The following is a 17,610-nucleotide window of genomic DNA, read 5'->3' on the forward strand; positions in this document are numbered from 1 at the left end:
TACCATGTTATCATACATTGAGTAATTAAGGGCTATTTTAATATTACAAACAGACACTCCAATTTTATTATATGTATAGATATATCAACTAAGAAATTCAAATCAAGATAAACTTTATTCAAGTAGGCCTTTACTTTTGAATCGTCATTTTACAATTAAGAGAAGCTACCACCGTTTCGGAAAGTAGAATCTACGAAGAACCGGCAAGAAACTCAGTAGTTACTCTTTTTTAACATTTATAAATACAAAGTCATTTTAATAATTAAATACATATACAGCATCTAGAAGACTCAGGACAATCTTAAGTAACATAGTTGCGTTTTTCCGACATGTTTAACAATTATCATTTTATTTCAACTTATTTACAAGAAAACCCTAATAAATTATATACCAAAACCTTCCTTATGAATCCGTCTGTTTAATATTGAAAACCGCATGAAAATCCGTTCAGTAGTTTTGGAGTTTTTTTGCAAACAAACAGACAGACAGACTTTGTTTTATAATATATAGTGATGTAAAGAAATTTTTGTGTGTGAAAATAAAATATTAAATTATTATTAAACAGCGTAAAATTTATATGTCTGTCTGTCTATGAAGTATCTTTTTAGATATTGTGTTAAAAACTATGAAATTTGTATGTTAACGTATGTGTTTAAATATACAGCATAGTAAATTGATGAATTGGGAACACAAATCTTTTCTGTTTAATATCTTTGAAAATATTCATTCAAATTACATGCTGTAAAGCCATATTGATCTATATTAAATGCACAATGTATTTAAGATACTTTATTGGTTGGGTCAATGATGTATTGCTTTAAATTGATTTATAAATAAGTCATTATTTCTCTTTAAAGGTGAAGGATAAGAAATGGTTTTTGTGGGTTATCTCTAAGAAGATAAAGACTTTTTTGTAGACCTTTTGAAGGTACAATACAATCAAAATAAACTTTATTCAAGTGTGCTTTTACAAGCACTTTTGAATCGTCATTTAACAATTAAGTGTAGCTACCACCGGTTCGGAAAGTAGATTCTACCGAGAAAAACCGGCAAGAAACTGAGTACTCTTTTTCAACATTGAAAAAATACAAAGTCATGTTAGTTAATACAATTATTTTGATATATCCTGCCTGGAAGTCAACAGGTATTAATTTCAAGCTCCTTTATCATCTACAAAATCTTTTATCGAATAATATGCCTTTTCTACCAATGTGTTTTTTATAAACGACTAGCGATCCGACCCGGCTTCGCACGTGTCTAATACTAATATGTACTAAATAATTGTCAATTTTTTACCATACTTATCCATAAACAGTATTACGTTCAGCAGTCATTTTGTGTTTTGTTATTCTATGTCAGATACGTTTTTATATACCACGTTTATTACTGAATTCACGGAACGAGATAAATTATCCTGTGTCCGTCTCCTGTTTCTAAGCTACCTCTCCACCAATTTCCAACCAAATCGGTTCATCGGTTCTTGAGTTATAAGTGTAACTAACATCACTGACTTTTATATATATAAGATTTGAATTTACGAAACGGCAAAGTTAAAAAAGTCTGTACAGTACGATACAATTAAAACTTCTTATAACTGGCTGCTCATATCGTCATAATCATTACACAGTATAAAACAAAGTCGCTTACTGTCTGTCTCTATGTATGCTTAGATCTTTGAAATTACGCAACGGATTTCGATGCGGTTTTTTTAATAGATAGAGTGATTCGAGAGGAAGGTTTTTACATACAACACATGGACAATATAGTAAAGAATCACTGATAATTTTCGAAGTTTTTAATGTGATGTCGTTAATAAACAAAACCCTGTTGTATATTTAGTATATTAAGCCAACTCTTCAGCTTTATAATATATATAAATAGGTTGGTTTAAAGCCAAATAAACTATATATTAGTGGTAACCAACACACCCATCATATATCCTCCCAACAAACATACATACATATATAACTGTATTTAACTAACATGACTGTATTTATAAATGTTGAAAAAGATTTCCTACTGAGTTTCTTGCCCTTTCTCTCGGTAGAATCTACTTTCCGAACCGGTGGTAGCTTCACTTAATTGTAAAATGACGACTCAAAAGTGCTCGTAAAAGTCTACTTGAATAAAGTTTATTTTGATTTTGATTTCCATACGAACACTTAATGGTACCATTTGATGACAATCAAATCAAATTCCTTCATTCAATACTGGTAGTCTCACGGCTTCGCTCGTTTTAGGTTGTTGGTTGTCACGTGTCAGGCAAAAAAGTAGCCTATGTCCTGTCTTGGGTTTCAAGTTTGCTTGATAACAAATTTCATCAAATTCGGTTCAGCGGTTTGGTCGTGAAAGAGCTACCGACAGACAGAGTTACTTTCACATGTATAATATTAATGTAGATAGAAAGGAAAGTATACCCTAACCAGAAAACCGGTGGATTTTTCGTCGATTTTATTGTTTACAAATATTCAATCATAATAGGGAGGCGGTCGGTATGTTTTCAAGATTCTCAATTTCCGAAGGTTGTTGGAACATTGTTAATGTGAGAAATGGTAACAACAACAACAGCCTGTAAATTTCCTATTGCTGGGCTAAAGCCTTAAAGACATTAACATTGTAAATGTTGTTGTTACATTAAAAAGAAATCAGAAATCATTAGTACTGGCTCAGTCACCCTTAAACCAAAAAATTACTAAGTATTGATGTTTTGTTAGTTTTTTCCATTTGCTGTCGAAACGCTTGGCCCTTGGAGTAGTGGTGCAAAAAGCTTCATCAAAAGTATAACACCTCGTCTCATTGCCTCCACTGGTGACAGGAGGGCTGGTTTCTTTTTTAGCCCAGAGGATCGGAATTGCGATTCAACTGGGGAATACTGCTAGTATTCTTGCCACCATTCCACGCGGTCAAGATTTATACAGTAACTAGTTTTAGTTCATATGTATATATATTTAAGCATTTCATGTTGTTAATTCATATGTTAATAAATTTTATTTAGTATTGATGTTAGTAATAGAATATGTAATGAGTGACCCAGACGTTTTTGCACAAACTCCCACCACGTTATTCCAATGTCGGTTGGTGGAATGCACATGTGGCAGAATTTCAGACACATGCAGCTTCCTCACGCTGTTTTCCTTAACCAAGCACGAGATGAATTATAAACACAAATTAAGCACATATATATAGTGGTGCTTACCTGGGTTTGAATCCGAGATCATCGGTTAAGATGCACGCGTTCTAACCACTGGGTCATCTCGGCTCTGAAATGGTACCACTTACCATCAGTTGATTCATATACCTCACGAAATTATGTAGTAAAATAAATATTGTCGGGTTTATTAAAAACCTTATTTACATAAAATTTTCTCATTGAGATCAAAAAAGTTTAATTGTCATTTTAATGAACACAATTAAATTATGGATTATAATTGTTATGTATGCCTTTTTTAAATAGTTTTTGTTTATTATTATTTACATAATAATTATTACAATATACAATTATGTATTAAAAGTAATTACTGTATAAATCTTGACCGCGTGCAATGGTGGCAAGAATGGTAGCGGCGTTTCCCCGTTGAATCGCAATTCCGATCCTATGGGCAAACGAACCCTCCTGTCACCAGTGGAGGCAATGAGGCGAGGTGTTATACTTTTGATGAAGCTTTTTGCACTTTTATTTAATAATCTTATATATTAATAGATATGAAAGTATCTTTATTTGAGTAAAAAGTAAAGTAAAACAGCCTGTAAATTTCCCACTGCTGAGATAAGGCCTCCTCTTCGATTAAGAAGAGGGTTTGGAAAATATTCCAATACGCTGTTCCAATGCGGGTTGGTGGAATGCACATGTGGCAGCATTTCGATGAAATTAGACGCATGCTTTCCTCACGATGTTCTCCTTCACCGAGCACGAGATGAATTATAAACACAATTAAGCACATATATAGTAGCGCCATCTAACCGCTGGGCCATCTCAGCTGTCAACATTTTTATTTAACAATTCGAAAATTAAACCTCAAAACATACATGGAAAATATCATCGATTCCAAATTCACTTGGTGGTAGGGCTTTGTGCAAGCCCGTCTGGGTAGGCACCACCCACTCATCAGTTATTCTTCCGCCAAATTACAGTACTCAGTATTGTTGCGTTACGGTTTGAAGGCTGAACCAGTGTAACTACAGGCACAAGGGACATAACATCTTAGTTCCCAAGGTTGGTGGTACATTGACGATGTAAGGAATAGTTAATGTTTACAGCGCCATTGTCTATGGGTGATGGTGGCTTACCATCAGATGGCCCATATGCTCGTCCGCCAACCTATACCATAAAAAAATATGTCCAACCGAAAATTTTATTATATTCTATAATTATATGTTAATAATATATTATGATAGATGCATGCACGTGGTTCTCAAATTATCTATACTTGCAAGGTCAGATATGTAGGATACGGAAGACCGCGTTGTATTACAGTTTATACTACTAGTAGCCGCCCGCGGATTCGCTCGTTTCAGCGTGTTGGTTGTCATGTGCTAGACAGAATGTAACCTTTTTTTCACCTGATGGTAAGTGGTCAACATCACCCATAGACAATAGCGCTGTAAGAAATATTAACTATTCCTTTCATCACTTTGAGAACTAAAATATGTCCCTTTTGCCTATAGTCACTAACAACAACAACAACAACAGCCTGTAAATTCCCACTGCTGGGCTAAAGGCCTCCTCTCCCTTTGAGGAGAAGGTTTGGAACATATTCCACCACGCTGTTCCAATGCGGGTTCGTGGAATGCACATATGGCAGAATTTCTAAGAAATTTGTCACATGCAGGTTTCCTCACGATGTTTTCCTTCACCGCTGAGCACGAGACGAATTGTCTTGTTCACGAGACTGAACTCCTCCGAATAAAAATAAAAAACATGGTAAATATCCCGAAATTAATAACGTTAGAAATTTAAGATAATTGTCTAAATTATAAAGAAAATTCTTGAAACAAACTTAAGTATTTATAAACAGACTTTTACACGAATAATTTTATTATATATAGTATTAAATGTGTGTCAGGATCATGTTTCAATTTCTGCAGTTCTTAGAAATTCAAACATAATTCGAAGAATCATGGCGTCGATATAAAAATGTAATAAATAAAAAATGCTACATTTAAATTTTTTAAATAGCAACACTATAAAACACGAGACACATTATTAAAAAAAAAAATTCTGGTGCAAGTTGTAATAACATTGTACAACAGTTAAAAGAATGTATTCGAAATTTGAATGATTCTTTTGTTGTTCGTGAAATGTCAAAAATGTTAATAATTAATTGATAATAATATTTTGATATCTATTACTGGTCTGATTATCTAATTAATTTATTTCAGAACTGCTTTGATGATCAATTTTAGTAATAATTATTTGATCACATAATTCGGGCGGAATGGTTATGGGCTGTAAAATTATATTCTGAACTCATAAAAAAATAAAAAATAAATGACAATAGGCAATAATGCGAAAAATTGTAAACAGTGTAAATTGTGAGCTGAAAAATGGTTATTTATTAACGAAAATTTGTGATGCATATAGTAGAAAAGCAAGGTTTACAAGAAAGTGACTTCATCATAAGCCCGGCCAATCAGGAGCGTTTTGTGTCACGTGACAAACGTTTGAAAAAAAATGCATTTTTATTTATGGATTTTTGAATAAATTGAGTATGATTTTCAACTTTCGTTAGTAAATAACCATTTTTAAACTCATGATATGCACTGATTACAATAATTCACAATTTATTTTTCGCATTGTCAAATTTATAAGCCTAGTCCACCATCAAAATCCGATCACATATAACTTATGATCTTAAATTACAAATAGCATAGTGATTTATTTTGAGGCTCGTTTTAAGCCCTACATATGTTGATATAGAAAAAAGTAAATATATTGAATGGAAATATTGTTCCGCACGTGTAGATGCACCTTTATTATATTTTATAACATTAAAATTGTAATTTGATCAGAAACCTATTACATAAAGCAGAGTGCGTTTATTGATTGAATATGTAGTGTATTTCGAGTGTTAAATAGTTCATAATTATCCAGTACTTATTATAGTGTTTAAGTACATTGTGTTTTTAACTTGATTTAATTACGACGCCAATATTGGTCCAATGTTGGTTACAAAGCTTTCATATTGGTTGGTTGGGACTGTTTCATAACCGCCGAACTTAAACTGCTAGAGTAGCTAGGACTTTGTGCTCGCCCGTCTGAGTAGGTACCACCCAGTCATCAGAGATTCTACCCGCAAAGAACAGTTCTCAGTATTATTGTGTTCCGGTTTGAAGGGTGAGTTAGTAACTACAGGCGCAAGGAAAATAACATCGTAGTTTCCAAGGTTGGTTGCGGAAGATGTAAGGAATGGTTAATCAAATAAACTTTATTCAATTAGGCTTTTACAAGCACTTTTGAATCGTCATTTTACAATAAAGTGAAGCTACCACCGGTTCAGGAAGTAGATTCTACCGAGAAGAACCGGCAAGAAACTCAGCAGTTACTCTTTTTAAACATTTAAAAAATACAAAGTCATGTTAATTTAATATTGTATGTTAGTTATTTATTTGCGTTATAAGCTTATCCTTACTCCTAGTGCACATAAAATGATTATCACTGATTTTATCAAAGTGATCAATGTTACTGTGAATATACATAATATTGTTGTAAAAATATTGTTATAAATGTTTCTTACAACGCCAATGTCAATACGTGGTGGCGACCATATACTCGTCTGCCAACATATACCATAAAACATGAAGTATACGATTGTTTAAACAATAATTTTGTTTAAAAACTTTATAACGATTAGGAAATGACGGTACTCGCTAGAGGCGCCAACGTCCTAAAACAATAGGCTATTTGACATTGCGAAAAATAAATTGTGAATTATTGTAATTAGTGTATGGTATATTATGAGTTTATAAATGGTTATTTACTAAAGAAAGTTGAAAATAATACTTAATTTATTCAAAAATCAATAAATATAAATGCATTTTTTCAAACGTTTGTCACGTGACACAAAACGCTCCTGATTGGCCGGGCTTATGATAAAGTCACTTTGTTGTAAACCTTGCTTTTCTACTATATGTACCACAGATTAAAATAAAGCGAAATGACGTCACCGACCCCATTACAGCGCCATATTGTCCAAGTAGCGTTTTCGCGCGTTATTGAAATATGGAATATGAAATATGATATTTTTCCTTAACTTCTACTAAATAATATAAAATGGATTTTAAAAACCAGTCAAAGAGCCTATTTCATTAATGCAGATTTCATTTATTTCAGATATGACGTTAAAAGGGTGACAAGAACATTCCAAGATGGCGGTTAAAGATTTGATCGAAAACGCAAATAACTGTCAGAATACGAATGTCAACGATCTTCACGTTTCTACGAATCTGACGTTCGGCGTTCTGTGTTCGATTTTCGAATTTGTCTTTAAATATTTCAAAGTTGCATTATTTGTTTTTATTTTTTTTCTCGTTCTATACGTTCTCTACAAATCGTACTGGAGTCCTGTGTTTTACGCAAAGGTAAGAATTATTGATACATTTAGATAAATCAAGTTTATTAATTATATTTATAAAGAAACGAGAAGTAGGTATATATGTACCTTCGTTACTTCTGATTTTCCATAACAAAAGTGCTTTAGCTACTTACATTGGGATCAGAGTATTGTATGTGATGTTGTCTCATATTTATTTATTTATTATTTATTTATTTATTATGTAAGGATTATCTTTATTTAAAATTTGGTTTTATTTGAAATCTAAGCATTTTCAAATTTTGTTGGCTTTTGTTTCGTCGTGAGCTAAATTGGACTATAGATTCAAGTCTTGCTTAAAATAACAACCCAAAGCCTGAAATACTATATCTGAGCGTAAAAGTGTATTTTTTAATTTTAATACAATTTTTTACACCATCGTAATAATATAACTAAAAAAATGAACCAAGTACAAAAACATCTGAGCCCAAATATACTGTACAAAGCTTGATATAGAGGTTACCTACATTTATGTAATTTGTAATCTACTTAAAGTTCTCTATTTGTTTTTAATGTTAACCAACCCAATTGTTACTTAAACAATATAGATCATGAACCAAAATGTATTAATGAGCCAAAATACAAAAACATAATATTGCACATTTATTTTTATAGGAGTTATCAGAGGTTGGGTTCAATCACCTCCCAAAGGGAAAAGATAGGTCCCTACACATAATAAGGGCACAAAAAGCGAGGAGGTTTGGGAGCAAGTTGCCGCCTCCCTATCCGAATGGGTGGTTCGCTCTCGTGGAGAGCAGAGACTTGATGGTCGGTGGTGTGGTGGCTGTAGATGCATTAGGTAAGAAATATGATTGCTGTATTTCCCTGAAGCCTTCAAGCCTTTTTATAACAATATTAACCAGCTACCATTACATCACAAAAGAAGGCAGAACTATGGTCACTACAACCCATACCGAATATATCATGCTCATATTATGTATGTGATATTGCCGCTGTAAGAAATACTAACCATTCCATACATCAAGAAAAGCACAAGATATGATGTGCCTTGTACTCGTACCTACACAGGATAACTCTTTCTTTAAACTAGAACAGAGCAATCCCAAGTATTGCTGTTTCACGATAGAATATCTGATGAGGTGGTGGTACTTACCCAGAGGGTTTTCACAAATCTCTATCAGAAACTAAACTAAATAGTTGATTTTGTATTTCATTCGAAAGTAATAGTAACAAAAAAACCTTTGTTGATTAATTTTATTGTTAAACAGCATTTCATTTGTAACTATTTGTAGTTTAATGTACCATTTCTTCGTTTAAGATGATGATATTCTAAATACATATACAGGGTTATTGGTAATTCGACGTATACTCGTTAATAGGGTAATATGCTTAATACAAATTTAAAATAAAAGAAACAGTTCAATTGCTAAGTTATAAGAAATACATTTTCTAATATAGCCTCGTTAAATTTGTGCTAGAAGTGTCTCATTGCGTATGCATTTTAAATTAAGTACTGGTTGTAAAATTTATTTTTACAATCCTCTGCCCAAAGATTGTCTGGAAGAGATTTCTGTTTGAGCGATAAGGCCGTCTGTTGCATTAATGCATCTTTAGGTTTATTAGACGCTATCCATGATCGAGTAGTGTGTACACCGGTTTTCGTGGGTACGCCACTCCGAGGTCCCAGGTTCGTCCAGCCGAGTCGATGTAGATTATCATTAGTTGTCTATGTAGTCTCGGGTCTGGGTGTTTGTGCCGTCGTTACTTCTGATTTTCCATAACACAAGTGCGTTAGCTAAACTCACATTGGGATCAGAGTAATGTACGTGATGTTGTCCAATATTATTTATTTATTTATATAACATTCATTATATTAAACCTAAGGATTGTTCGGTGCAATGAAATATTAATGAATTAAAATCAACAGAACCCCTAATACCTCCTCATAAGTAAACGTCGAATAACCAATAACCCAGAATATTAATTAAATTAATTACCATTCCTAAATACACAGGGCTTAATCTCTGCGTGTACCGAGGTGAAGATGGAACAGCGCGCATAGTGGACGCTTACTGCCCCCACTTGGGAGCAAATCTAGCGGTCGGGGGTAACGTTTGCGGTAACTGTATCGAGTGCCCCTTCCACCAGTGGAAGTTTGGAGAGGATGGCCAGTGTGTCAGCATACCTCATACGGAGACAGGTGAGCTTCTTGTATCCATCTATTACAGCTTTATGCTTATACAACAGCCTGTAAATTTCCACTGCTGGGCAAGGGAGAGGAGGTTAAGAGCTCTCCTTTGAAGAGAAGGTTTGGAACATATTCCACAAGACTGTTCCAATGAGGTTTGATGGAATACACATGTGACAGAATTTGTACGAAATTACACACATGCAGGAAACTCACGGTGTTTTCCTTCACCGCCGAGCACGAGATCAATTATAAACACGAATTAAGCACATGACTATTCAGTGGTGCTAGCCTGGTTTTGAACCCTAAGCGAAAATTTAGATGCACACGTTCTAACCAATAAATAGGCTATCTCGGCTCTTAATTACCATCCGTCTACTAATGAATAAACAGCAATAACTAGAGCATATTGCACAGATTATGATATATATTTATTTAATAACATGCTTCAAAGTAGTTCTCACTTCTAGCTAAAGGCTAAAGCCACCCTTTCCTCTTAAGGAAACGGCTTGGAGTTTGTTCCAACACACTGCTTAAAAAATCACAGACAAGATAACGTCGTAGGGAAGCTTTACGTATATAAATCTAAGTAATATCTTAAAAATGTAGTACTTGGTGAGCTTAAACCCTTCGACTAAGACTCTCTTGAGCCAAAATAGCTTTTTAGCTACACTAGATTATTTTGGCTCATACATTCTGGTTCATTATATATAATCTTAATCCTTTTGTAATTCCAGTTCCTAAAGGCATATCAATAAAGACGTATCATTCAATGGAGATTGATGGATCAGTTTGGGTGTGGTACGATGCTGAGGGACGTCCTCCGCTGTGGACTGTCGAGGAGTCTGATGAGACGAAGAACTGGGGCTATAGAGGCAGGAACGAATTTCTTGTCAATGCTCATATACAAGTAAGATATTTGCTTATTTGCATTAAAGTAGATTACCATCCATTTTGACGGAAATGCAAGCGATTATAGAGTGTTTTTAAAGTATTGTTAAAATATTTCAGCTGCTTATACACATTATACCTATATTGATATTATATTTAAACAAGCAAATCATTAAAATATATTATTTTTTATGATTTTTTGTAAATTTCGGTTTTTCCTTACTAGTACTATATGTATGTATATATATTTCTTGTTCTTTCAGTTATTATTGTATTTGTAACATATTAAGAACCTGATAGTCGACTTTATAAAGTCAGTAACTCCTTTTTTTTGTATATACATATAATATACTGTTTTACAACAAGATCCCAAAAAGCGATCAAAATACCTCTGTTGCCAAATAAAAAAAATAATTTAAGGAGTTTATGATCGATAGCACACCTTGGGAATGAAACGATCGCCTCCTAGCTATTTCATTTCATATTAAATTTTTTATTTAATATATAAGACAAAAATAAACCCGCTGAGTTTCTTTCGCCGGTTCTGAGCCGGTGGTAGTGTTTCAATTGACCATAAATGAGAAAGTGTAATACTTCTATATTGAATAAAGTTATTTGAGTTTGAGTTTGAATTGAAACACTTTTAGGGAATCGCGATTTATATTTAGACGTAACAATTATTTAATTTCATCGTAATTAAACATTTTAATTATTTAATTAACTTGTATAATGCTCTTGGCTCATCTTTTACTTTAAAAATAAATTCGTAAATATCCAAATAACTTAAACTTAAATACTATATAATGATTGTTTTTTATAAAAAATAAAAAATATGAAACAACATCACATACATTACTCTGATCCCAATGTAAGTAGCTGAAGCACTTGTGTTATGGAAATCAGAAGTAACGACGGCACAAACACCCAGACCCAAGACAACATAGAAAACTAATAGTAATCTACATCGACTCGGCCGGGCGAACCCGGGACCTCAGAGTGGCGTACCCATGAAAACCGGTGTACACACTCGACCATAGAGATCGTCAAATTCGTCGTTCGTCGGTCGTTTTATATTTGCATATTTTTCAATTCAAGGAAATACCAGAAAATGGCGCGGACGTGGCACACTTGAACGCTGTACACAATGTCTCGTTACTGACCGACGTCGGATACAAATATCCATTCTTAAACAACATTATTGGTAAGTCGTACACATTTAATTGAAACGTCATATATATGTTAATATATCGGAGCAGCATTGTGATTCTGAATTAGTGGCCACTTATCTTCCTTCGGTTCTAACATGATAGGGTACCTCAAGCAAAATAAAATATATCGAAGCACTTGGATCCAAATTAAGTTTATTTTAAATACCACAATTAGTTCAGGTATCTTTATATTTATTCATAATCAATCAATCATGTATTTATCTTTATTCACTTGGTGGTAGGGCTTTGTGCAAGCCCGTCTGGGTAGGTACCACCCACTCATCAGTTAATCTACCGCCAAACAACATTACTCAGTATTGTTGTGTTCCGGTCTGAAGGGTGAGTGAGCCAGTGTAACTACAGGCACAAGGGACATAACATCTTAGTTCCCAAGGTTGGTGGCACATTGACGATGTAAGGAATAGTTAATAATTCTTACAGCGTCAATGTCTATGGGCGATGGTGACCACTTACCATCAGGTGGCCCATATGCTCGTCCGCCAACCTATACCATAAAAAAAAAAGGTATAGATAGCGCTTCTCGAACAAACACATCCGTTCGGTGTCAGCTTCCAAATCAGAGTGAGCTCCCTTCCGACGGCCTCCAAGTGTGACTCGGTGTGACGTCACCCTTGCGTTCGATTGGCGGTATTCTACTACCCGCGTTCTGTCGGACTCAATTCTCCGACATATGTATATAATAAATGTGAAAGTAACTTTGTCTGGTCGCTCTTTCACGACGAAACTGCTGAAAGGAATTTCATGAAACTTGGTATGAAGCAAACTTGATCTCCAATGGAAGACATAGGCTACTTTTGTCTGACACATGACAACCAATACACTAAAGAGCAAAGCCGACAGCGACTACTAGTATTAAATACATATGATCATAGATCAACGTCGTAGTCAAGGGTTTGTAATGAATGTCAATAAAAGGGCGTTCATAATTATTTTGTGTTCTTATTGGCACTGGTTTTTATGAGCTTATTCGTCAACATTGGAGTATTATGGACGAATGAGGTCCAAACCTTCTGTATAGAAGATGGTATTAGCTTAGTCATTTACAGCTATTAATGGTAGCCACCATTTACCATTTACAACTTAACTCGTTGATGCAACATAAAGAACTTCTGAGGTGTGAGAAATGCCTTTTCTTAATTATAATAATAAGAGCATCCTTTCCACGGTTAGTATGAAGGGATCTTATTCAAATATCGTTTCAAATATATAAATAGATCAATTGTTCTCAATGTCATAATAATTCCCAGGTTGTCATAATTGGAGTGCTGAGTGGTCTAAAGGCGAAGTGGACCACTTGGCCCAGATTAAAATCGCTCACCAGTACATTATAATGAAGTTTGATGTGTTCCCCATCAACGTTACTGTACATCAGGTAATATACATAACATAAAAGGCATAACATTTATCAATAATAATAATACCTACGCTGAAAGAAAATTCTTAAAACTTTCACAATCTTGTAATATCAGAACGTGTCATATTAAAACTCTACCAAAAACTAGAATAGAATTCGTTTATCTGTATTTACTTGGTGGTAGGGCTTTGTGTAAGCCCGTCTGGGTAGGTACCACCCACTCATCAGTTATTCTACCGCCAAATAACAGTACTCAGTATTGTTGTGTTCCGGTTAAAGGCTGAGCCAATGTAACTACAGGCACAAGGGACTTAACATCTCAGTTCCCAAGGTTGGTGGCGCATTGACGATGTAAGGAATAGTTAATATTTCATATACCAATTTTGTTTTTTTTTTATTCGAACTGCCAAGAATATCTTATCTAGCAATAAATAATACCAGGATACTTTGAGACATATGTTTTTTACAAATTATCTTTTATACTACAATATACTGTCTCATTCAAGGGGCTCGTATCGTATTCTTTCTTTTGATTGTTGAGGCCTATGCCCGTGGCTGACACCGGCTCCAAATATAACAATAACTCTAACTACGATATATAATCGTAAATCGGCTTTTAAGTAGTCTAATATTTTTCGTTTGATTTTACTTAGGAGAACTGAAAAAAACATTTTGAATATTAAATTATTTTTAGTGCATATTAATTTAAATGTATTGTTTGAAGTCGTTTTTAATTTGCTCGAAATTTTTGTTCATGAAACGGTCCGTTATTAATCATTTCCTTTGTGTATGTCACCGAAAATTATAATTTATACCGTTAGATTATAATCTGTCTCATGAGATTGTGAACCATAACATACTGATTACAATCTAACGCACAATTTTCAATAATCAAATTACTTTTCATCTAAATTTCAGTTAAATTATAAAAACTCTAACCTAACCGAAATATTAGAACTATCGAAATTGTATGTATTTTATTGTAAGTTGTATAAACGTTCACAATATTTCGATAGTTTACAATCTCGAGAGAGATTGTAATCTAAGGATGTTTGTAATCTTACGGTGACATGTATATCATTGAAATTTTCTCAGATAGGTCCAGCACACGTGAGACTGCGCTTCCATTCGCCTCTCGGTCCGATGACGATTATACAATCCGTGACGCCCATAGCGCCATTGGTACAAAAAGTCGTCCACAGAGTATACACGCCGCGTTATAACGCTGTCCTCGGCGCTGCTCTCGTGCTCATGGAGGCTTATCAAGTAAGTTTTTTATGATAAAGTTAGTCGGACTGGCAAATGGCAAATTAATGATGGCGTTGTACGAAATATTAACTAATTTTAACATGTCCAACGCACCACTAACCTTGGAAACTAAAATGGTAGGTCTCTTGTGCCTTTAGTTATTCTGGCTCACTCGCTCTTCAAACCGTAACACAACAATGTTGAGGACTATTCTTTGTCTGTAAAATATCTGTTCAAAAAATCAAAATCAAAATAAACTTTATTTAAGTGGGCTTTTACAAGCACTTTTGAATCGTCATTTAACAATTAAGTGAAGCTACCACCGGTTCGGAATGTAGATTCTACCGAGAACCGGCAAGAAACTCAGTAGTTACTCTTTTTCAACATTTAAAATAATACAATGTTAGTTAATACATACAATCATGTTAGTTAATACTTGGAGTTTTTTTTTTTTGAGTTGGATCAGTGACACCTATCCAAATAGGCCAGCACAAAGCCCTCCCTCTAAGTAAAGTAAAAACCAGAGATTGTCGTCACAAACAGCGTACATGCCATTTTTAGTTTCCTATCATGTATCAATTATCAAACATATCCAACCAATTACATTTTTTTTTCTAAATACTATGGAAGAAATACCTCTTAGAACAGCTATAAAAGACATCACATCAACATCAACAAAATTTTGTCTCATCACAGATCATTGATGAGCCAAAATAAACAGAAGCTCTCTCTTACTCTGTCTTAATTTATAACATATTTTATTTTACAGTTCGCAAGAGACGTTGCGATATGGAACAACAAACGCTACGTCAGTTCGCCTGCCTACGTGAAGAATGACAAAACCATTCGTACATTCAGATCGTGGTTCTCACAGTTCTACAGCGAACAGAGTGTGTCTCTGAAAGATGCCATGCAAAATCCCCTAGATTGGTAAAGAGGAAGAGAAACGAATACATCAATGGCATTTATGGATATAAGGATAAGTTATTTACAAAAGATTCTGTCATCGTATAATAGTAATACAAGACCTCTGTGGTCGAGTGGTGTGTACACCGGTTTTCATAGGTACCCCACTCCGAGGTCCCGAATCCGGCCGAGTCAATGTAGATTATCATTAGTTTTCTATGTTGCCTTGGGTCTGGGTGTTTGTGCCGTCGTTACTACTGATTTTCCATAACACAAGTGCTTTAGCTGCTTACATTGAGATCAGAGTAATGTACGTGGTTTAGTCTCATATTTATAGAGCCTGTAAATTTCCCACTGCTATGTTAAAGCGTCTCATTTTGAGGAGGTTTGAAGGTTTGAAACATATTCCACTACTGTGCTTCTGTGTTGGTCGATTCACATATGGCAGAATTTGAAATAAGACACATGCAGGTTTGCTCAGAATGAGATGAATTATAAATACAAATTAAAAAGTAGTCGTAAAAGAAAAATCTTATAGTATTGCTGTATTTAAATATATCTTAACTAAATACACCGTGAGCCCAAATACAAAAAGTGTTATAGTAAATCTCTACAGTTCAGTTAGAAGTCTACTTTTCAAATACTCGAGATATATTTGCAATTCGAAGAGTACTAGGCGTTACTTATATTATTTACGAATTCAAGTGAATATTACGTTGAAAGATAAGTAATCGATTTGATTGTTTGTGACAAAGTAAACTATATAGTAGCAAAAGCCTGTAAATTTCCCACTGCTGGGCTAAAGCCTCTCTCTTTGAGGTAAAAGTCAGGAGAATTTTCGATCACACTGCTCCAATGCGAGTTGGATTCCGTGTGAAAGAATTTCGTTGAAATAAGACACATGCAGGTTTCTTCACAATATCTTCTTTCAACACTGAACTTGAGATGAATTATACACACAAATTATGCACACGATAATTCAGTGGTACTTGCCTGGTTTGGTTGAGTCGAGATGGCCCAGCGGTGAAGAAAAACATCGTGAGGAAACCTGCATGTGACAAATTTCATAGAAATTCTACCACATGTGTATTCCACCAACCCGCATTGGAACAGCGTGGTGGAGTATGTTCCAAACCTTCTCCTCAAAGGGAGAGGAGGCCTTTAGCCCAGCAGTGGGAATTTACAGGCTGTTGTTGTTGTTGTTGTTTGACTGATTCAAAAAGCCAGCAGTAATCGGTTCAAATGCTACTTTCTTATCACTCGGCCATCTCGGCTCACTTTCAACTATACTTTGTTTTTATTTTGGATCATGTCCTAAATTTTGTATTACTATTGTTCGTTATAGAAATTAAACCAAAATCATTGTTGATAATTTAATTAAAATGACAACTTAATAAATTAACACACCCTCATGTTATATACGAACTCTAAATCTTGTGAAAAAAAAGAACTGTCAAAGATAAATAAAGCATTATAAAGTTTTGCGTCGTCTATTTTTGTATACATTTATTAAATATAATTATAATTTTATGTGTGTGAATAAATAGTATTTTATTTTTAAATCATCACAATTAGATTGCGAAAAAGATTAGTTTAAATTCAATGCATTTAAGGATAGTTATAGCTTCTAAGACGTCATTTCTGTAAATAAAACTATGATATCTTCAAAAATATATTGTATGATTTTTGTAATACAATAAAAAAACAACAAAAAAATATATTATCTGTAGTTTAGGTTAGTTGAACGGATTGTTTAATGTAATTGTTGCCATATATGAAAATTGTTTAATGTAATAAATTTTAATGTAAATATAAAAAATATATAATTGATATGTGTCTTATTTATTAAACAAAATCCTGACTAGATAACTACTCACACACATACCATCACTATACTAACAAACAGTGGCGGATTTACCAATAGGCTAAGTAGGCTGGAGCCTAGGGCGGCAGATTTAGAGGGGCGGCAAATTTAGCCCAAATTTGTTATTATCTTACAGAAATTAAAAAAAAAACTTTTAAGTATATGTATACACATTACGTCCATAATCCGTATACTCGTCACTACATAGCGGGTTGGAAAAATAATGTAGCAACTGACAGAAATATCACCTAATTTATAATCACACTAATAACGGGAAAGACCGATGTAATGAGGACGATAGAACACAAATCATAAATGTTGCAAAAAAAGTAGGGGCGGCAGAAATTGAATAGCCTACTAGCGGCAGATTTGTAAATCCG

The 17,610-nt window shown here is 34.1% G+C and overlaps 1 protein-coding gene across 1 annotated transcript; it reads left to right on the forward strand.

The window, feature by feature from the left end:
* Positions 1-7,349: 7,349 nt before the first annotated feature.
* LOC124542283 (cholesterol 7-desaturase nvd) lies at positions 7,350-15,407 on the forward strand. The gene is made up of 8 exons (XM_047120246.1): positions 7,350-7,578; positions 8,205-8,388; positions 9,565-9,750; positions 10,476-10,648; positions 11,725-11,830; positions 13,106-13,230; positions 14,308-14,478; positions 15,230-15,407. Exons 1-8 carry the CDS (start codon positions 7,366-7,368, stop codon positions 15,392-15,394), a joined length of 1,323 nt encoding a protein of 440 aa, XP_046976202.1. The 5' UTR covers positions 7,350-7,365; the 3' UTR covers positions 15,395-15,407.
* Positions 15,408-17,610: the final 2,203 nt, after the last annotated feature.

The sequence above is a fragment of the Vanessa cardui genome, chromosome 30 (genome assembly GCF_905220365.1).
Source record: "Vanessa cardui chromosome 30, ilVanCard2.1, whole genome shotgun sequence".
NCBI classification, from domain to species: domain Eukaryota; kingdom Metazoa; phylum Arthropoda; class Insecta; order Lepidoptera; family Nymphalidae; genus Vanessa; species Vanessa cardui.

Bases quoted from the DNA above. Each gene is read 5' to 3' on its own strand.
- LOC124542283 (XM_047120246.1), top strand. From the start codon at position 7,366: ATGGCGGTTAAAGATTTGATCGAAAACGCAAATAACTGTCAGAATACG. The intron at 9,751-10,475 runs GTGAGCTTCTTG...TTGTAATTCCAG, and splicing joins CATACCTCATACGGAGACAG to TTCCTAAAGGCATATCAATA. The intron at 13,231-14,307 runs GTAATATACATA...AAATTTTCTCAG, and splicing joins TCAACGTTACTGTACATCAG to ATAGGTCCAGCACACGTGAG.